Consider the following 23177-nt stretch of genomic DNA (forward strand, 5'->3'; position numbering starts at 1 on the left):
TTACTTTTCCAGATTTTCCTTTTTGCAAGTATCATCAGACTTCAGCAGATTTAATATTTTAAGGCAGACTGATACTCTCTCGTTTTGAATAGCCAATCTTGTGAATTCTGCAGTTTTGGAAAATTCTGGAGTCGGAGGTAGTGCTCTAAGGTGGTTTCCAACAAGCTGGGCTTGGTCCAGCGCTATTCTTGACAGTCGATTAAGTTCTCCGTGATCTGGTAAAGTTAGGTGAGTCACTGATATAAGCTGTAAAAGGTGCTTACTAAGTTGTCTGACATGAGTCAACTTCTCTGCCCAAAAATTCACTTCCCCTTTATCAAACAGGTAATCATCTTCTTCCTTAACAAAAAGAAAAACAACAGTGAGTAGAAAATGACATGTGGTCTTGATAATAATGAGAAAATTACAGAAGATATGAAAGAAGGTATATAGAGAAATAATGACAATAGAGGCTGTTACAGAACAGCTTCTTTATATTAATAAAAGGTAAAAATTCATACGCATCATTCTTCAAAGGTTTGAGGAAACACAGTAAAAAAGGTTCCTACTTTCCCAAAGGAATTTTACCTTCAAAAATCAGGTAGTTATGGTGTAACTCTTGGGAAACAGTGGAAGTAAATAGAAGTCCTAATCCTTAACATGTGCTTGCCTTCCTCTGTGAAACTGTCTTATATTTCACAGCGACCTCTCTGTAACCAGTATGGTAATTTGCTGTATCATGGAGCTTTTTGTGTGGATTAAATGAAAAAGGAAAATTCTATCAGTCAGCGAGACATCAGAAAGGCATACCTAACCACAGGCTTAAGAAAAGTTTCATAATGTATTTCATGGGTCATATTAATTGTCAACAAACTTCTCAAAGACGTAGCTGCTCCTGCTCCTTCCAGTTTACCTTCCAGCATTATTTTGATTTTTACAGTCTTTTCGTGACAAAGACAGCACAGTGTATTACATAGCATTAGGTTTTACAGAACCAGCGTGGCAAAGTTTGTCTTTATGTAAATAATCCTTCTGAAGATAACGACTGATGTGAGCGAGGCTTTCCTGTGCTCTACAGAACCAGTGATATGGAAGGTGGCACAAAGTTACCAAATATTTAAATGACATGTCTGGAAAAGCCAGCAGTTGGGAGAACGCTGTGCTTAAATGCCAGATGTGCCTGGCAGCCACAGCAGCAGTTTAAATTCAAGGCAAGCCATCATCTGCAATGATACTGAACGCAATTAGTTACAGCCTCAAAATGCTTCAGTCAACAATGACTCGTTAAGTAACTCTTGATTTATTTCAGTGTTTGCTTATTGGTGTCTCTAGTTTTATGCTGATACTGCCATGAAACAGACATCAAACTTTATTTTTATTCTAAATACTGTCCATGTGAATTTTTATTTTAAATTGTAAATCAGTGAATACTGGACTAGCGATCATCAGGCTTCATCAGATGAGGTATTTCATTCTATTCCTACCACAAGACTGCAGAAACATTGCGATCCCAACATGAGATAGCAAATGGTTGTTACAAATTACCGGGGCTGAAGTCTCCGAGTCTCTTCCCAGATCGCTGTCTCCCAGCAGCCACTCCAGCAGGATCGGTACACCGGCATGGATCTCCCCCCACCGCTGGAGCAGCTCACACAGTATGCCAAACGCTAAATCCAAGGCCATCGGAGCATTCACTATCCTAAGCGCAAACTCTGTTGAGAGAAAATATGCGTAACAACGTATAGCAAGACCACAAACATTTTCAAATAAAATCAGCACAAAAATGCTTTCTTGAAAACAGATGCTGAATTTACACAAACACATTTAGAATGATGAATTATACTGCAAATAAGTTAGATGAATGTTTACTTCTGTGTCACTTGGGTCCTTTTCTCAATTCCAAAATAATACACGAAGCAACTGAAAATGCTGATGCCTAGTATTTTTTTCCTGCTCATGTAGCGACATTCATTGATTTGCGTTTAAATATACAAAGATGTCCGTTAGAAATGTCTCCAGACACAGTCCTGACACTACTACATGGTAACTATTTTTGCAGAACAGCAGCTACGCCTTAGATCCCATTTGATCTTTCACTGGAACTCAAAACTTACAGCACATTATATGTTTTTAAAGGACTGGGTTATAAAACGAATCATTATTTGGTGTGCAATCTCTTCCTATAGAATAAGGTATACATCTATATGCACACATACACATGCACACACGCAAGAGAGATCAAGCATGCAAGACAGGCTTAGAGAAGATGTTAAAGAAGGGCAAGGCAGACACTGTTTACGATGGTGTATGGCAGATACGATCCAATGATACAGTGGCAGAGCTGTATTTACACAGGTTTTGCTATCATGCCAGAACCGTACACAAAGCCATCATCCATACCGTATTTCTTCCCTAAACTTCCCCACTGCTCTCATTTGGGCAGATGCTGTTTTAACTGTGTTGCTCCTAGGGCTGCCCTCCATAATGGAGTACATAAAAATGTCAGAAGCCCCGTTTGCATGAGAACTCCCAACAACTGCGTTCACAGGCACGAGTTTCACCACTGGTGACATTAATGCAATATTTCTTTTTTTAACGGGGATGCAGGAAGAGGACCGGAGGAGGAGGAGAGCTAACGAACAAGCCTCTGTAAAATCCATAGCACTGTAAAATGGATTTTGGCAAAATTCATCCTTGTCCATAGTCACCAGAAAATGAACAAATGCTCACTGAACGGTCTGTCTTCCAAGTACTGGTATCGTAAGGACATGTCATTCTTGAAGGCTGTCTTTTGCGAGCAAACAGCACAACAGAGTCAGAATTATTTGGTAAAAATCCATACAGACGTGGAAGGCAGACCTTACTTTTTGTGTCTGAGTGTATTTAAGCATTTCTCATGTAGGAAAGCAATAACTGACATGGAAGACGCGCAGCAGTGCCGCCGAGAGTTGTCCTTCTCAACCCATGTTCAGAGCTGCAGCACGGACCTCTGTTCTGCAGCACCTCCCGAGGCCTCGTGCCAGCTGCAGGTTTTCTAGAGTACGTTGGCACAGCAGAGAAATGCACGGTAAAACACCAGGACTAGGCAAATATGTATGCCAATGAATAAGGAAGCGCAGGAAGCAGCTAAGGGCAAAATAGGCCGACGAAAAGATGGGTACATGGTATCTGACAGACCAGGCAACGTACCGAGGACACCGGGGAGGATGAATTAGTATTTGAGACCACGAGAACAAAGGACCGTAATAAGGAAGGGAGCGAAGGAGAAAGAACAGATGGTCCCTTCTTTATCTTGGAGTTAGATGAGGGTAAATGGAAATCTCCTTGAACAAGCAACAGGAAGGCAGGCAGTCAATCTCCTGGTGACACTAATAATGTTACATACACAGTTTGTCTCTGCTAGACCTGCTAGACAGTAAAATCAAATGTTCAAATCCGTTTTCTTCATGTCAGGACTTATCACTGTATCAGGACATCCCTCAGCTTTGTTCGTGAGGGAGAGCTTGCAGGCGTGCAGTGTGACATTCCCACATCATTTATTTTAGGTACTGGGGTTTTTAGGTATTGTTTTTGCTGATGTTTCTTTCCAGGACTTTTTTTTTTTTTTTTTTTAAAACTTGCTTTCTCTGTTGCTGTGCCCTACTTGGTACCAGTCTGTTACTCTCAAAAATAGGTACAACAGTTGTCCTCTCTGTTTTGATTTGCTTAGGCTCAGGTAGAAAACACACTTTCACTGAAGTGCCATGGGGACCTCAGAAATACTGGCAATCCTCAGAGCTGGAAGAATGGAAACAAAAACAGACTGCAAGGTTCTGAGCCTGAAAAAAACCATCCTGGTTACGAATGCTTACAAAACACAACATTTTAAACCCAATTCTTTTGAATCCTGATGATCCTTTCCAGTTTTACAGATGATTACTGAAGGCCTACGATTGTCAATATTTATATAACATCTCTTGCTTGTGTCACTTTATTTGTATTTGAGTATTTAGCAAATTAAATGATGCTGAGAGCTAAAACCCAAACATGTATTTCCTACTGCTGTCTTCCTTTCCAGTTAGCTGTTGCTTCCGAGGACTGTTTAGAGATACAACTGCAGATATTTAAAATATGTGCCATTTTCTGGGGCCTTTTTTCCCTTTTAAGATTTAGATTGCTTAAGTATATGGTGATGCTCTCTTCGTGAATGAGAACACTGGACTACTGAGAAATCCACCAAAACATATATTGGGGCCTCTAATTCTGTTATTATGTGAACATGCTGAAAAACTACCAACAGGTAGCAAAACAAGTAATTCTGAGGTACTGCTTAGACTGAACTTGCTTGCTAGCAGTTTTTCAACAGCGTGACACAGAAGAAAAGGCAGTTTTGTGGTCACATAGCACAGCAATCTTGTAGGGAATCCTTGTGTTGCAACAAAGAAAACGGTAAGGGTTTGGGTCCCAAAGAAGAAAAGAGAAAAAAATTACAAGAAAAACATATAAAGGAGGTCTAACACACAGGAAAAACATGAAGACCCTAAACACAATACTGACCCAAAAGATGCCAACCGCCCTTCTGTGAGCTGCAGACACCATTTAACTGATCAACCAAACTCATGCATCAGTTCTGATGTTGAGACCAGAGAAAAAACAAAGCAACATCACTTTGATAATGCTAAAACTTACCTAAAATTTTGAAGCCTAAGAGCCTGACTACCTTGGGTTTTACACTAGAGAAGCTAGCACAGCGGCCTCCTGGTACTTGAGGTGTTGACAGATTCAACAAGAGATCAAACTCTGGCAGATGAAGAATTTTCACTTCCACCTGCCCATCGCATCGCATCGCATCGCATCCCTCTAATGCAGAGTATCAGGAATGGCTCCATGGTTTCTGAATTGCTTCCTCAGCTGCTGTTACTTACACAGTGCACTGACATTAACTCCGTTTGATACCAGTTCACACAAATTTGATGCTAGAATAGTTCAAGATCAGATTTGGGGACTACCATTGCCACAAAGACAGCAAAGAGATGGAGCAAGTAATCCAAAAAAGGTGTATCAACTCCCTAAGCTTGGAGTGTATTTATACAGATAAACAACAGCAAAGTGACATACATACCCATGATTTAATAGGTAAAAAATGCTTTCAGAGGGGAAAATGGTCTATTGCTTTGATGACCCCCAGCTCTAAAAGTAACAGCAATGGATACTGTAAGCATGTACAGAATCTTTTAAGATACCCACAAAAGGTGTATGTCGTCTAAAAATAAATGTACGTGTCTTCACTGACTTATTAACTGTTTACAAGAACTGCTCCTCACATCCTCATTTGCCTGCAAAACAGGGCCGATTTTCAAGAAGCCACATATTACACATGATGCTGTGTTCATGACTCACACTATGACTTCAGAAAGCGCTCTGAGCAAGCTGGAAGTTCACCAGGGGCAAAAAGGGCAGGTGGCTCTCCTCTCCCCGCAGCCCCCCCGGGCCATGGGCTCCTGATGCTTACCTCCAGCCAGCTCAGGTACTCTGCTGATCACCTGGTGAATTAACGCTCAGAATAGCAGAATACGAATTTGGCACCCAGCTCGGTGTGTGGGTTCTTCTCCTCGGCCGGCAGGCTGGACTGGTTACCCTGCAGTCAGAACTGGTGCAGCTGGGAGCCAGGGGAGGGCAGCGGGGACAAGGAGAGAGGCCAAAGGGAGAGCGAGACCTCCCCATTCAGCAAGCTGTTAGCTCAGGCCAGCTATAATTTGAAACTTCCCTGTCAACATGTAAACAAAACACTAACAGAGATGATTTAAATGACTGAGTATTTATAGCCTTTCATAATGTAAGGAACTATTTAAAGTAACTGAATAAAAAATTTCAAATGACAGATTTCTATAAGCTGCTCGCAGCCGACCACTGTCACAGGAACTAAACCAGCAGAAATCGAACCTGAAGACGTAGCTATTACCAAACACAGAAAATACAGTAGTGCTCCTACCACAATAGTTCTACAGACTATCAAAATGGTCTTAAAATTATCAGGGTTTTAAATTCTAACACACGTATATGTTCCAACTTGCAAAAACATCACGAGCAAGATAAGCATCTCACTAAATAAGCCACTACAAGGGCTGAAACGCAAAAAAATTCTCTATGCCTTAAACAAGTACTTACAAGCAGAAGAATTAATACTACTCCTTGAAATGAAAAACAAAGATAAGAATCAGGTACTACATGTTTTTTTCATTTTGAGGAACTGAATTTTCATAAAGGGAAAGGGGTTAAGTACTGCAGTGTTTTAGTCTTTGTGAATCCACCCACATAAAAATTAGACCTCCCACATACACATTCATATACTCCAAAAGCTTTGATCATGCCAGATGTAAATATTTCTTGTAGTAGCCTATTACGTGTCCTCCAACTATACAATTGTTCTCTGTTAAAGCCTCGGTGATATTATGGGGAACTGAAAGGATGTATTAAGAGCATATACACAGATTTTAAGGACAACCATGATAAAATATAGGCAAAATAGAAAAGCAGAACATATTCCCTGCCTAACAAAGCATTTTGTAATTGGTTTTATACTGGAAATTGTTAACTAAAGTTAATTTTAGATCAAAGAGTAATGTAATTTTTGTAAATGTATACTGTGTTCAGAACAAATGTAAAGAGAAATAAAACTGCAAGGAAGCTGAGTGTGTAACAGTCCCAAGACGAAGCCTCACAAGGAACAGTGTACCAACGGCAAGGACGCTTTCAAGGAAAACATATAGGGAAAGTTCTTCAACTGGAATTACAGAAAGTATTTTAGGTAGGCCATGTATACTCTAGACTGGTAAAGTATTTTTTACTTTTTTGCACAAGGTGCTGCCTACGTAGGTATAAAGATGACTACATCACTGTCAATACAGTACCTTGTAACACCCTGGTAAAATAAGGTAGTATTCTTGCTTCAGAGACAAGCATAGACATTTAAATCAACAAAGCTCACTGAGTGATTGCTTGACAAAACCGGAGATTTATCTCAGGTTTTCTGATATATCACCTTAACAAGATGATGAATATCAAGCAAGAGATCAGCTTTTCATCCAAATGATGGCAGATCCAGCATCACCGTCACCAATACCTGTAATACTAGATTTGCAAAGGGAAAATTTCACCTTTTGAATCACTAATCACTTTTTGTTGCATTGAAGGGTTTTTTCTTTTTGGTGTAAGGTAATAATCAAGTTTGCCCCTATTCTTGACATATCAACTATATGAGGGTGGCACTGCTGCAGATTTATTTTTTACTTAAAATACCATGTTTATGTATTCACAAAACTTGAAAAGCCTTTGAAAATTTAAAAAAGAAAAAAATCCCATTGGCCCAACCCAAGAGTTACATAAGCTGGTAAATAAAGCAAGGTTAGAAACTGAATTTCTGATGTTGAAATAACCTGCTTACATGTTCTGCTTGGAGCTAGACAGGAATTGTGCAACTCCGCAGCAAGGCAACACACAGGTGTCTTGCCACCAGAGGAACAACAGGACAGAAGAAAAGCGGTAGCAGTAGACAGAAAGTAAAGGGGTGTTCATACCCACTCAGTCTCCACAAGTAACATTACAGTGCTATCATCCTTCCGGGGACTAAGACTAAAAGAGGACAACTGAGAAGTCAAACAAACAAACAAAAAAAAAGAAAAAAAGAAAATACAGAAATGGTAACTGTTGCATCCAGATAGTTGGCAGATGGCTCTTGAAAGGATGCTTGTTCTTTGCACAGTGTCAATTTAAGTTACAAACATCAAACTTTCCACTTTTTAAAATGACCATTTATGTAAAATCTAATATATAAGCAGATTCCTTTTTATAGTGTTTCATAAAGTCAAAGGCGATTAGATCATTTCTATCCTCTCGAGAAATACCATTCTCTAGATGACGTACAACTACTTCATCTGTTTTCCATTTCCCTGCCTGAGTCTGTTTTATAGCCATGCTTTTTCAGGATGACTTTAAAAAGAGGCCCTTCCTGACATCATGCAACACGATGTCAAAACACAACACTATTACAAAACAAACTAATCAAAACTAATTTCTTAATAGTTGCAGTCTCTGAGTAGAGTGGCAGTGACGCTGCTCTCAGCTTTGACTTTGATTATAAACAGATCTGAGTTAATAACATGTCTGATTATGACGGAAACTTACAGCGCAGGACTGAGCAGAAAATTAAAGGTCCTTCTTGAACAAAAAAGCACACGCATATTCATCATCTTTTCAAGCCCTTTTTTGGAATGTGAACAGAACAATATTTTTCAACTCAGTAACTAGATTCCCCCCCCTTTTTAAATACATATATGCATACATAAGCTTTTCCCATGCAAGCCTGTACTCAAAGGGTTTTATTACAAAACAACCACAGCTCACAGATCTTACAGAGGAAATGAGCATTTGGACTTTACCACTTGCATTACCGCTTTTACAGAACCTCCCCCCCCAAAGCCATGTTCTAATTTAAACAGCAGAAAACCAATACCCCCTGTGTAGACCCACAGAAATAATGCTTTTCCTTTTGAAAAGGTAAAAGATAATATTATTCAGCTAATTGTTTAAAACATTGCCAATGAGAACGTACGTTTTTTAACTCAAATTACGTATTTATTGGAAAAAGTAAGGTAAATACTTGCAGTTTCAGAATTAGTATCACTAGAACTAAATATATGACCAAAGACTCTTGTTATTGGCATGTTCCAACTAAGGAACTTTTTGCTTAGCAGTGATGAAGATTACGGAATGTGAATGAGATGTATGTTACAGCTCTGCTGTAGCAACACAGGAGATGAATTTATCTCTGCATCATAGCTGGGATTTTAGAGGAGTATCTGGAGAATGGTGGTGAAGGTTTGTTATTTAAGGGACAAAGGAGTAAGGAAAGGGTGGGTAAGCAACATACAAGACTGTACGCAAAATGCTTCTTCGCACAATACTTGAAACAAATATAATTTGGGCAGATCACTCAAATATGTGAAAGCTATTTTTGAAGCAGTAATAGAAAGGCAGGCTTTCCGTCACTGCTATGGAGTCACAGCCATGACCATCACAGCTTGCATAAGGAGCCTATCAAGATCTGTAAGCTGCTGTCCTGTTTACTCACTTCCAATTAAAACGCTGATAAGAAAAAACGTGTAATAGATTATTTACATGAACACTCCATTTAACATTTACCGCTTTCAGACTCCAGCGCTGGGCACATACAATTATTTTTCATGTATTCTTTCTTAATTTTCAAAAGTATACCAACTCATAACCTTTACATAATGGTGCCACTGTGTAATTAATAGAGCGAAATGAAGCACTGTCAGTAAATAATCAGTAGCCAGTCTTTGACAGATGAGCTGATTCTAATTCAGTCCATTCACTTTCAACTTTAATTAGTGGCATTGTATTCTACAAAGCAAACGGTTCCTTCATCCATGTGATGATCTAACGTTGTGTAAGTGGACTGAGAACAACTTGTAAGGTGTTGAAATAAATTTGGGAATACAAAGTAAAAAGTCACAGTGAGTACCTATTCTTTTATAATGTAATTCTTTAAAAAGAAAAAAGTAATATAAAGTTCCCACTGCAAAAAAGCCACTGATTTTAACAAGTACCATACACACCAATAAATCTAAGACAATTACGAGTTTCAATGCTCCTTTTTCTTTAACTAAACCCAGTGATCTGACTTATTAAGTGTATGTTGGTAGAATTTTTTGCAAGATGCAACTACAGGCATAAAGATGCTCTGTATTTCTACATGAGTACTGATGCAACACTATGCTTAATTTTTTGGGGACTATAACCCTTGTTCAGATGCATGCTTGTTGCAGCTGGTGACAACTGCTAAGCAAACTCTTCACTTTTGAATTACTGGAATTTAGAGTAATTTTAGATTGGAAAATTTTCTAACAAACATATAAAAATTTGAACTAATCAAGACCACTTAGGTTACAATATGCTTTGATCATTCTACATTTTCTCCTGAACGTCAGTTTGCATTGGTATGTCTCATCCTTCTTCCAGCAGTTCTGTTCTAAAGGGTGGAACAACGCAGAGTTGCAGATTCCTGCAAGCTGTGGCTATTGAGCACGTCTGAGTAAAGACGACACTTGCTAGCTTACTACAAAACATCTGATCCAGGTGCATGTGCGGCTTACCAAATGCAGGTATTTTTGAGCAGAATAGGAAAAAGCAACTTGGGAACCTCAGCAACTCAGTCTTCATATCTGTTTTGATACCTTATAATGAAATAGTATGGGGAGAGACTGTTTTTAAGATGATTTATATGTGATTTTTATCTTTGTTTCATATTACTTATAAAAAAGGGTGACATTTGAAATGAAGTGACTATAAAATTGTTCTTACGGTAAGTGCCATAAATCTTTTGTATAATAATTTATGTCAAAAAGGTTCATGATATATTCTCAGCTTCTTTACTGGTCAATTCTCTAAACCCATTATCTCAGCACGTAAAATCATAAAGTGAAAAACCTCACAGAAGCTGTTCACTATACAAATGCTTGATGAAAAAAAAAACCAACCCTTGCATCAAAAGCTTCCAATATAGCCCAGGCAGACAATGAATGAATAAGACAGACAATAGCATGGATGAAACTTGTGTGTAAAGAATGGCTTATGTTATTGTTATCTTTTTGCTGGCATATACATACGCAGATACACAATGTGTAAAAATATCATTAAGTTTGCAAACACACTGTAATGTTAGAAACTAGCAGAACCACAAAATATTCACACTGCAAGTGCATTAGTAACAAGTGACTGAGAGGATGTTCTTTTTTTCCTGCCAAGATCCAAATACCTTCCAATGCCTGTTTTAAGTTGCTTTTGATGCAGTGGAGTGTATGATCTGTCATTACACAGCTCTTCTGACATTCCGATGAAAAATTTCAGCCTGCCTCTCAAGCTGTGGTCTAGACAGGCAGGTGCTGCCAGGGACCTCCTAGTCAACAATTCAGCGATTACAGATCACTTAGGGGCAGTTCTCCTGCAGGTGTCTAACAGATAAATTAAGCGCAGCTGTATGTCTCAATCCTGAACAGAACATACCTATCTCAGAAAAATTTTTCAAGAGCATTTTCAGTCCATGAGAGAACCATTTGCTCTTCACAACAGGAAGATGATGCACCAATGATTTCACTTGAGAGTGAGTTGGCTTCTGGACTTTCTTTCAGAAATACTCCAAAGTGAGATGAAGCATACATATTCCTCACTTCTCTACTACCAGAAGTTTTGGTCAACATAAAGGCTTGCTGATCTTAATCACCCTGGTGTGGCTGAGGCATTTCTAGAATCAGGACTCAGTGCTTCTTCCCAAGATGATGTTCACATTTCACATTAAAGCAAGAAACTCATCTTTTTCTTTCACACAGCTCTTGCCTCCTAGGTGACTTCTGGATTTTGCACCTTTAGTGACCCAGGGCATTTCCCTTTATGTGGGCAGGTCCACACCCATTTGGAAATCCTCTAGCTTATTTCTCTCTTACTGAAATACCTGAGGCTCTGGCATTTCCATACAACTGTCATCTAAATGAGAAACAGCTGGGTCAAGACTTGCTAGGAAATTTCTAGCTGTCACCAGGGCATCCTCTACCAGGGTCCAAGTGACTTGGATGGTATGGCTCTATCCCAGACATCTGTGGGGTGGCTACCTGCAACTTCATCTGCATCTTCATCAGACACAACACCATTTTGGAGGCCTTGGCATGCTCAGGTGGATCAGTAAATCATAACATGATTTGTATGAATTGCTTTGAGGCCTTCTTCCAAGTAAATTTATGGGAGGAGTAGGAGCTGCTTAGTCTTGCATATAATGTGAATATATACACAGACTCTCTGACTGATAAATATTATTCAATCAGTAATCAGAGTTCTTCAATTGAAAGCCTAACATAGACACCAATATACTTGTCTAATACAGATTTTACATTTGTCTTTTCCATTTCCTTCAAAGTCCTTTGAGGAACTGGTTTGTGTCTCTTCAACTGAGAAGGAACTAAGATAGGGCTGTGAGTGCTCTCCCCAACATACTGATGTGCTAAATCTAAGTGCTCCTTGCACAAGATACCACAAAAGTGAAAACATTTGTGTCTTACATATTAATGCAGACGTGAACTATGCAACACCAGGGACTTCCCAGTCAACGGGGAAAAAACCTCTCTTTCTATTCTCTCTGGATTTAATACATGGCTTTGAACCTTCCTTATTCCAGATATTCCAAAATATTCCAAACAGGCAAAGACAGAATGCCTAAGTACCCTGTGACTCTCAGTCATTCATCATGATATGGAGGGTTTCACAAATCACCTGTATTTATATGATGTCCACAGAAAGAAGAAATGGTACTATCTATTCTGCAGGCAGAGTAGACAGCCATGAAGATTAAAAAATCTTGACTGATTTTTGGTGTCTGCTCTGAGACATTATGACGTGTTTCACTGAGTAGTCAGCATCCCATACTGCTTTAATATTCAAAATTCATTTCACTCTGGCTTCAGCTGTATGTGCTCTGAACTGCAAATGATGACTCCAAGGTATCTAGCTAAGCACTCGGCAAACTAGTGACCTCCTTTCCAAACTCTGGTTGTAGTGACTTGCTTACCTGCACAAAACAGCTCTCTGGGAGAGGCAGGGATAGAATGCAAATCACAAGAGCAACAATAAATGGCTTTAGCATGTCCCTTCTTGTGATCCTAGTCTTACTATCACTTTCAATTTTGCAACTGAGGGAGTACTGTTGGAGATGATAATTTCCTATACTGTACGTTCCTGATTCATCATCAGAGAAAATCTGTCTTGTCTATTGAATTACAAAAGAATAACTGTAAAAAAAAAACCCAAACAGTAATAGTGTAGCTAACCCTTGCTGCTTAATACATGCAGCACAATAAGGCTGAATTAAAGTTGTGCTTATGCATTTTTGGATACTTGGCCTTGCAGTCTTACAAATACTCTCAGTGTGGGGAAAGGGTGGAGGGGGAAGATGGCAATGTATATGTGTAATTTTCCATGTTTCAAAAAAGAAAAAGAAATCTACACCTTACCCAAATAACGTGACATTATATTGAAGCTCATGAGTTGGAGAAGCAGTGAAGACACAAGGCTGACCACTCACGCATCTGCTGCTTGAAACTAACAGAGTAATAGGAGATGGCAGCATCACTGGAGGCGGGAGGTACACCCCATAGCACTGCTCCAGGGTCTTCTACCTAGTCCCAGTCACCAGACCCCACAGTATCTCAACACAGGTCTAATTAGCTTGACAAGTTAACCTCTGGGTTTGATGCTCAGCCTCATAACTACCTTCAGTCACACTGTCTCCCAAAATGCAGAAAAGTTCCCCTTTTATCTCCTTTGTTAATTCTGCTTCTTCCCCACATTCTTCCTCTTTTGGGCCCAGTTCAGTCTCCCTCTTGCCACAACCTTCATCAAAGATCTTTCTCCTCCTTTATGCCCCCCTCTCACACTGGCAAGAGCAAGTCTCCCCCCCAACCAGACTGAGCGTCAACTAACTCTCAGTGGTTCAGCTTGACTCTTTCAGCAGTCCACTGGATTCTTCCGATTTAGCTTTTTCCCCTTCCCTAACCAGAACTGATGGCTCATTCCTCCCCCTTTTGCTGACAAACCCACAAGTGTTATTGAAAGCACAGGAGTTTTCATTTGAAGTGCCTAAACACAGCCTGGCCAGAGCTGCCTACAGCCACAGTTGCAGAGTCCTTCTGAGGCACAGTGTTCCCAGCACCGAGCATCGTCAGTACCCCTGCTGGGAATGCAGGTAAGCATTTCAGGAGAAGATAAAATCTTCAGAAGTTTTAGCTTTCAGACTCCTTTCAGTCTCTACTGAATATGTATAAAGTATAGCATTTTACAGTCCTATTTCTCAGCCAAATTTGTACATATTTGACTAACAATATCTTGCTCCAAAGCATATATATAAAACAGTATTCAAAGAAAAGGCCTTTAATTTTTTTTTGTAGCCTGTGTAAAGATAGCATTTTCCCCTAATTTCCTATGTAGAATCATATCTACATGATAATAATGAATGAAAACAAATAAATAAAGTAAAAAACAAAAAAAAAACCCAAACAAAAAAACAGTATGGAAAAATCTCAGTACCAACTAGTAAGGTTAAACCCAAGTAGCTGAAAACCAGGATTTTATAATGAGAGGTGTTAGGCAACCCTAACAGTGGACCATCAACCCTCCTTATAAAAATATACAGTTCACACAATTAATTTAATTTACAAAACAAATTATAAAGAGAAGATGGAGACAGAAAAGCAGAAGGCAGTAAGTTTACAGAAGTCAACTCAAGGTCTGTTGAAAAGGTGCAAGAAACACGGAGGATGAAGTGGGGGGGCAGGTAGAGATGAAGGGAGAGCACAGAAAAGAGTAACAGCTCTGGTATATTTTATTCAATCAGACTCGCAATCTACAAGAATAAACAACATCAAAGGGATTTTTGTCCCTTTTTTTAACAAAATAAGGAAATCAGCAGGCATGCTTCTGTGTACGTGTTTCCCACCACAACTTCTGAACCAGCTGTAACAATTTCAATCCAGTCTGACAAAAAGGATAAGGGAATCCAAAATATTAAGTCTTGTTTCTATGAAACTAGCCAGCTGCGTAAAGAAAAGAGACCCTGTTGCTGTCCTGCCTAGTGAAAGGCTGAAACTTCAGTCATCAGACATGAGAAAATTCACTTATCTGCAAAACAAATCCATGGAAAAAAAACCCAAAACCAAAACCCAAGCTCCCTTCATTCCACTGCTCAAGGAACTTTTTTCCTTTTTCTTTTCTTTTAAATAAATAATGTCATTTGCATTTACACTCCACACTAGCATATGTCTTCAACATAGACAGACATATGTCTTTAACATAAAGACTCTTTCTGTCTTCAGCATCTTATTCTTCCACCCACATGTTTCAAATGATTTTGCTTCAGGAAAGGCCATATTCTACTTCACCTTGCCATGGATGGCACTAGTTGAGCCTTCACTACTAACTGTGAGATTCCGGTGAAATCTTCTGATTTGGAGAATTTACCTTTAGTCTGTGACAGCCTTCCACAGTGTCACACAGATGATCATGCCAAAAATTAAAACACATTGCAAAAGAAGGCAGCTAACAAGCTAGGGCTGCCTGTATTGCCTCTACTACTTCTATGAATTTGAAATGAAACCACTGATGTGTTCTACAGGCTAGCATAGAAAAGAATTCAGTTTGTATATGTAAGTACTATTTCATCCTGAGAGACCCTTTACCCTAGGCTCTCCTTACATCCCACTGTATTTGCACTCCAAGCTCTGCACTAAACTTGCATTAGGGGAGCGTGAAGTCATTGGATCCAAAGAATCAAGTCCTCTGTACTTTGGTATATAAACTGAGAGACTATTTCCCATCTCAGTATGATCTTGCCTAATTAAACTAATCACGCAACACATGTTGCTTTAGGAGAAGGAAATCAATATTAGGAACACCTTTTCTGAAAGACTCCTGACTTGTCCACTAACACAGTTTATTTGATCCTAATGCCACTAGACTTCAGAAAACATACCTGTTTTGTGGACGTTTCTGAGAGGCAGTGGTGATGGAATATGGGATGCTAGTATACTATATTGCAATATGGTGATTTACTTGAATAATTTACATCTGGGGAATTTGAATTAAAGAAGAAAGATATTCTGGAAATTTAATTCTTAGTTGCGCTTCTTAATGCCTGTATATTAGACAGAGAGCTTTCAGTAAGTATGTGGAAATTTTTTAAAAAAAGAAAAAATCTATCTTCTGCTGTTTATAGCAAAAGTAGGTTAAGTTGAGCACCTAAGTGTTAACGATCTACAGTCCTGAAGTTCTAGTATTACAATATACAGATTCTGGAATTAGGGAAGGTTGGTTTTGTTTGGGTATGAACTTATCAGTACAGCAAGGAGAAGTCTACAAAGTGTAACTGTGGTCTTTAACACAAATATGAAATCAGCTTGTGTGTGTCTGCACATGAGGGAAAGTAGAAGGGTAATTAACATAGTACATGAAAAAATGAATGGGTTTTATTAGTCCTGGTAACAAGATATTGTAAGTCTAACCTCCACTGTGATCAAGCCAAGTGTATAAGTTAATCAAGACCTTCACTGAACTATTTCTGTTAACACTTTCATCTTACCAGTGGGAATTATTTATAAAACCTTTTTCCACTGCTAGCATGACAAGGTGATCATTAACACAGCACAGACCATGCAAAGGAACAAAATTAAAAACATGCAAAAGTGGCATTACACTGGTACTGTAAGCAACTGCCATAAATAATTCGGCTCCTCAAGGTGATTCCAACAGTCTTGCTCTAAATCTAACAAACCAAAAGCCCTTTTATAAAAAGTCTAATTCTCAAAATTTAAATTTCTAGGCTTCCCAAGGATGTTTAACTTGACTTTCTCATGCATGAGAAATCAATTTGTTCAACCAAACCAGTTCCAAGTTCCCCTTGTAAGAACTCATTTGGAACTGATTATAGAAAAAAAGATGTTGAGTTTTACACATCTTAGGTTTTGAAGTAAGAGCCCATTGTGTTCTGCAACTACTTCCCACCTCCCCATGAACACACCATGCGTTAAAGCAACCAAATCAGTGGGAAGGCTATGGCTCAGGGAATTGGTAATACAATAAAAACACCTTTCATACCAGGGTGCTGCTTTGACTCTGGCACAGGTAGGTACTACCTTGGTCATTAAAAATGCTGAAGTGCTGACTTACATGAAAACAAGCTGGTGGTTTAGATTAGTTTGCAAAGGTATTTATATTCCCTACCTCACTCCCACGCACCCAAACACAAATGAAATTCTGTGTGCAAAAATCTGCTTGCAGAAATTTATTATCTCCTCATTCTTGGTGAAATACCTCTCAGTGCAAAATGACATTACAAATAAATATAAATATCCTACATGCACTCCTTCAAATGGGGCATGGGACAAATATTTTGCGTAGGGCTCTTTGCAGGTTTTCAGTGTCATTCTTGCAGAGGTGATACCTTCTGATGCAAAGGGCGGAAATGAGGAAATTTGCACCGCTGGTATCTGTTCAACCTCTACTGCTCAAAGACAGAGACCTTCATTCTTCACAGCTGTCGATTAGAATTTTCCATAAGCAAAACATTTACAAAAATCAATTTATTATTTCCCATAGCATTATACATGCACTTCTTAGCATACATTTTTGTATTCTATAATACAGATATTTAAATTAACATTTCATATATTTAGGTTAAATATGAACAGTTGAACTGGATGCCTACAGTACTGAGATAGACTTTTAAAGTTTTGCACATTTAGGGCTATGAGGTAACAAGGGTATGGAAATAATCAATTGAAAACTTGTAAAATTTAGCAAGCTCTCCAGCCCATCACTTGACTTCAGCAGGTATCCCATCTCAGCCTTTAAAAAGAATGCTGTGTGTGTACAGGTGTGCCTACCCATGGTTCCCCCAAATCTTCCAGATCAGAATTTCTAGAACATGGTTCTCAACTCCCCTGTACATGAAATTCACATTCAGGATACCAAAAACATCAGAGATGCTGGGCCATATTCATTTGGACTGCTTTCCCTCATTTGACCTTCTCCATCTTAAGCAATCTGAGGAGGAGGAGGCGGGCAGCTGCAGGTTATGGATAACTAAAGCCTTTTTGTGCACAGTCCCAGTTAGAATAGCACTCCATTTATTCCAGCTTTCACCTGTGCCAGCTAATGAATGATTGAAAAATTAACACCAACTTCCATATCCCGATTTTCAACCATGTCTAATCCCCAGGTTGGATGCTAGGAGAAAGTGAGCTCCCTATAAAAGGAAATTGTTTTCTTTTAAATTGTATGCAACTCCCTTTCATTCTTCCAGTGCTGTTCTTTCCCCTATTCCCTTTTCCCAGTTCCTAATCATTAAACAATTCTTCTTGAAGTAACAGGATTTCTTTTCCATTGCTATTTGATGGACTTTTTTGAACACAATCTAGCTTTAAAAGTATTTTTTTAGTAACTGTCCCCTACATCAAATTGCTCAGGACTGTCACCGTTGGTCTTTCAGAAAGAAATCTCTTGGGACAGTGCTACCCTTTCACAGCAGCAGTGAAACAGAAGGAGCAGTATTAATAAAATTAGAGAACTGCAGCAACTTGCCAGCAAAACAATGCAATTTGTGCCCGGACTTCATTTTTACAGATGAAGGACAAGCTACAACATTATTATTGCAAGTTTCATTTCAGCTTTTTCAAACCAATAAAATTGGAGTCCATTAATTCAAACAATACATTTGAACCTTGGTACAACGAGCTGAATACAGCAGCAAAATGTCATACAGATTGTAGACCAAGTCCTGCAATCTTTGTATGTCATGGAACCTCTATTATGTCTCTAAATAGAGCTGTTAAAAATCATTTTCAGAAGTCTAGATATGATCAAACAGCCAAACCTTTTTCTTGATTCTTAGCATGCCCACAATTAGCAATGCACAATGCCAGCTACAAAAAACAAACAAGAAACCAAAGCAACAAAAAACCACCACAACTCTTCATGACCTACCTGTAAAAAAGTCAGCATAGGGCAGATAACACAATTTGTTTTCACCTGCCACTCCTTGACATTCTTTCAGTCTTTTGTGAAGAGAGTACTTTTGTTCCAAAGCACTAGCTCTTCTGTACTTTCAGCTTGATCAGGGAAAGCATGAAATAGCTCTGTTCAGAAAAATGTGATCAGTCCTTCAGTTTTTGTTTACTCCTGGAGAGGCTGATTTTACATAGTTTACTTGCCTGACTTGCAAAATTATTTTTTCAATGAAGAATAATTAACTCTGCTACTTACTTTTTCTATAATTAATCCAGGAGTAAAAAGCAAACCAATGAAAGAAACACAGATTTTTCTTTTTTTGAAAACAAATGCTAAAATACCATATATATATCTCTCAGAAATAAAGTGTAATGTTTTAAAAGCAGAGTAAGATCAATAGTGGTGCTATTTTGCTTGTATCAAAAGGGCACACACTTGTTAAGCTAACAGGGACAACACTTTTACAGCATGTATCAGAAAACCTGGTTTCATAAGCTTAGGAAGTTTCATAAAAAAAGTGCAGGAGGGTGTGAATTCACTTTGGTTTCAAGTAAATAGTTCTTCATTAATATTTTACTCAGACACAAAGGCTCCAAGTTTAGCAGGTAAGCTGTGGATAGCAAACAGCCTTTCTCTATGCTGGCTTTGTGACTAAAGAGAAAAGAACTAGCATCAGAAAGAAAAAAAAAAAAAGGCAAGTCAGTATATTCAGTGTTGTGTCCCTGAGCCCAAAGGTGACTACCGAAGAGTTTTCTGAACAAAAATATTTAAGCCAATTTTCTCTCTTTGTCAGCCAACTTTTCCTCTGTACCTAGGCACAACAGCCAAACATTATTCAAGAGTCACCATTAAACCAGGAAACAATCATATTACATATGCAATCTAAGAGACCTCAATTACTTCCCAATCAGATCTTCCAAAAGTTTTCATAACAATAGGAGATATTTTTAGGGTGTAAAACTAGAATGTCAGATATAAAAGAAATACTGTTACAATTACCCAAAATATACCTACTAGGATAAAAATATGATACACCTAGGCTACAGGTCAAATCTGCTCCTGAAACAGCCCTAAATTTATTCTAGCAGAGAGACCAGATGAATTCATTTACACTCCTAGACCTCAATTCTTTCATCCTTGCAACTGACCTGTAATTGTTACCTTCTTAGAACTATTACAGCAGATGTAAAACCCCCCAAATTATAGCTTCTAGCCACACTAAGTATTTCATAATCTTTACCACGTGTCATTTTGCTTTCTGGAGCAAACTTCTTAAATGTAAGGTCACCATAGTCACCAGGTAGTCACCAACTAGCACACGTATTTAGCATCTATTTAGTTTGCCAGGATTTAAATGGTCATAGTTACACATTTGTTTCCTTGCATAGATCCTACTCTGTGCATGTGCATAAGGAAGTATTCACCATTAAAAGCACGGAAGGGAAAAAAAGATGCAGCCAGAGGTATGGTTCCTTAAGCAGAAGGCTGAACATTCAACATTTTAAGGAAAGTGTTGTCCTTTCTTCTCTGCGAACCCTATTCTACTTTGGATCTTACAATTACAGATAGCGTAAGTACATTATCGGTGATGTTACCTTCCACGGTTTACAGTACTTTTGAGTAACATCTAGTGCACTTCACTGTGCAGAGTGTTCTAGTAATTCTCGGCAGCACACACGCTGCCTCCCTCACTAGGACCCGCATCGGAGCATTCCCAGAATACACAGGCAGCTGTTTGACCTTTCCTCCTGTCCTCAGCATGCCTTATCTAATATAACCGAAGAGATGTCACCGCCCTACAGTGTCTCTGAATACAGTCCCACACCATGTTTGAATATAATACCGCAAACTGCTGCCACTACTTTACGCCCATCCACTGAAGCTGCAAGAAGTATTGCTTTTAACATAGGCTATTACATAGACTCCATACACAATATTTTAAAAATAAAATTTCATTTGTAGAAAATCATCTCGTTCTGCAACAGGAGCAGCTCTGCTTTGTTGTTTCTTCTGCTTTTGATTGTATCATGTCTTTATCATACATACTTTTCTCCTTCTGCTTAGATGGGGCTTGTCTACGTGTCTTTTCTGCTTTCCACTGCTTAAAGGCCATTTGGATAAATGCCACCCCCCATTTAAATCCTAACATTCAGCTCAGAAGACTCCTCTTTTACAGCAGGTTTAGAAATCCAGTTCTTTTTAGTGAGCTCCGCATCTAGTTACCAGAATGCAGTTATCAAGAAGACTGTCAAAGCAGAAGAAATCCTGGAGCTGATCCCAGAAAAAAAATTTCATTAACCTTCCTCCCACTTGTCCCCAATACAAGGAACATAAACATATTTTGGCTAACATGATTAGCAGTTTTCCATTAGTAACCCAGATGATGCTGTGAGAATTTCTGGACCGTTCCCAAGCAACCCGTGGCATATCACAAGATCTGATGGGGAGATTTTTCTGACCAACAGATTCCAAAATTATAAGAGACACTCAAAGTAGCGTAAACATCATGGATGGCAGTAAGTACTTTTAAAATGCTATTTCCAATTTGCTGTTTTTTCCTACCCAGGGCAGTAGGAAGGACCTGAAATTGATCCAATTGCGGGAAGCTCTTAACTTTCTGCACCATAGCAGTTGATGTCATGTATCTAGAATGAAGATTTTCAATCTTCTGTGTGCAGCTGTAACCATCCGCAGCACTAACAACCTCCATTTTCAGGCTGGCTAGTGGAAGAGCTCCAGACAGCAGCTTCAGCCCAGCTCTTTCTGCAGACAAATTCTGACTCTGGGCTTTTTGTAACCTCTCCATCAAATCTCTAAATCTCTAAATAAAAAAGCAATTCAAATCTCACAATAGAGAAGAAAATGCACAAGACTGACTTAAATCAAGACAAGGAAATCTATCGCCTATGATCCTGCCACAGACTCCAGTTAATGCATCCTCAAATCAGTTTGCATGCATGCAGTTCCCTAGTTTATGTTCAGGTAATTACCACTTATTTCTCAAAGCCAGGCAGCTCCCAGAACTGGTTTGAAGAGCCACAACTAAAGGAGTTGTCTGGGGCCTCAGAGGTCTATTAGCCTAACCTGAACATCAGGGCAAGTCATCCAGTGCATGAGAAAAGTTGAACCCCACACATTAATCTTCGTCCAGGGTCAGAGTAACCTGACGCTTTTTTTATTCACCACAGTCCTCCTATTTGCCTCACCAGGCAGCTACGCCAACACAGAAGTAGACCAAAAATGGTGACTGTCCCCAAGTTTGGCAAGAGGATGAACATATTAGTCTTAGGAAAAGGAGAGTTCTGAACATCGTGTTAGCATCCCTCCTTTATATGCGTCATCGAGAGAGAGACACAGCGGCTTACAACTTGCGTACTGCACTCAGCAGTGGTGCGCAGGTTCTAAACCCCAGTTACCCTCCTGCTCCATTCCCACAGCACGGACTCAGCACTTTGTAAGTAAACAGTTAGGTCTGGGGAGAGGAGGGTTAAATCAACATGCTGATGAACTGATGCTTTAAGCAATCTATTTAACACATCTACCCAACGGTAAACATGTGGAAGAAAAGCTCCTCTTGCTAGAGCCAAAGTTCACATGTAGTTCAAGGAATAGTTTGAAAACACAGTTTCAAATGCCAAAAAGCACTTGAGGCGGCAATGAAAATAAAATATCTTTCTTTATTGTTTCCTGTGCAAAATGTGGGATGCTTTTATCATGCAGCTGAACACTACCAATGACAATGGTATTTTTAGCATTTTAGGTTTGCCCAGCATTTACTCTTAGCTCTTTCACTAGCAACTGGAGCAGATTAAATCTGAGTCACTTGTTCTGAAATACTTCATGGATCAGTCGTAAAGGACATTTGGGGTACAAGTTCAGGGATCATGCCAGTCACCCATGATTTGCTATCACCTGTGGTGTTGATGATGAATGCCAGACCATTGTGCTGCATTAACATCACACAGACTGTGTTATCTCTTATCTCTCACTCAAGTGATTTACTAGATGATCTTAGGGCACATACGTATGAAAACCTCCGCACAGCTTTAGGTTCACTGAGCAAGATTTTTAGAGGATAGGAGCAAGAAACATAAATCTGAGCAGGATTTCTTTTCTCCTCATCTCTTTCAAATGTTAATATAGTTAGTCTGATCTTCTCTTAACTTCTCCTTTTCTACCTCTGCTAAGGCTTATTTACACCACCACCCCCCCAAAAAAATCCCATGCAAATAAGCCTTCTTGCATGCACCTTCATGACAGAGACACCTACTCTAGATTAATACAGTTTATTTTGAATTTACCTTCTATATTCATGATATGTGAAAAAAAAAAAAAAAAAGAGGTACAAGAAGCAAGCAGGTGTGCTTTTCTTCATGCCAAGGAGACAGCATGGTTCACAAAGAGAAAGGTTCTACTCAGTCAAATGCTAAAGCCTAGGAAAGATTTCAAAGTCACCTTGAAAATGTTTTAGTTCTTTCATCTAATTGCTAATTCCCCCCACCCCACCCCAAGCAGCACATTTTAACTTCTCCCTTTACTCGCATTTACACTCTCTAGCCAATAAGCAAACCAGAAGTTGCTGAAAGGTTCCTACA

At 39.0% G+C, this 23177-nt stretch overlaps 1 protein-coding gene across 1 annotated transcript in view; it reads right to left on the bottom strand.

The window, feature by feature from the left end:
- THADA (THADA armadillo repeat containing) overlaps positions 1-23177 on the bottom strand; it is a 169685-nt gene continuing 146508 nt past the window's right edge. Inside the window, exons 36-37 of the mRNA XM_075707613.1 lie at positions 1525-1691; positions 1-339 (exon numbers count right to left, since the gene is read on the bottom strand). Coding sequence (XP_075563728.1) covers positions 1-339; positions 1525-1691 — 506 coding nt within the window. The remainder of the gene's footprint in view (positions 340-1524; positions 1692-23177) is intronic.

This window comes from Pelecanus crispus, chromosome 3 (genome assembly GCF_030463565.1).
Source record: "Pelecanus crispus isolate bPelCri1 chromosome 3, bPelCri1.pri, whole genome shotgun sequence".
NCBI lineage: Eukaryota > Metazoa > Chordata > Aves > Pelecaniformes > Pelecanidae > Pelecanus > Pelecanus crispus.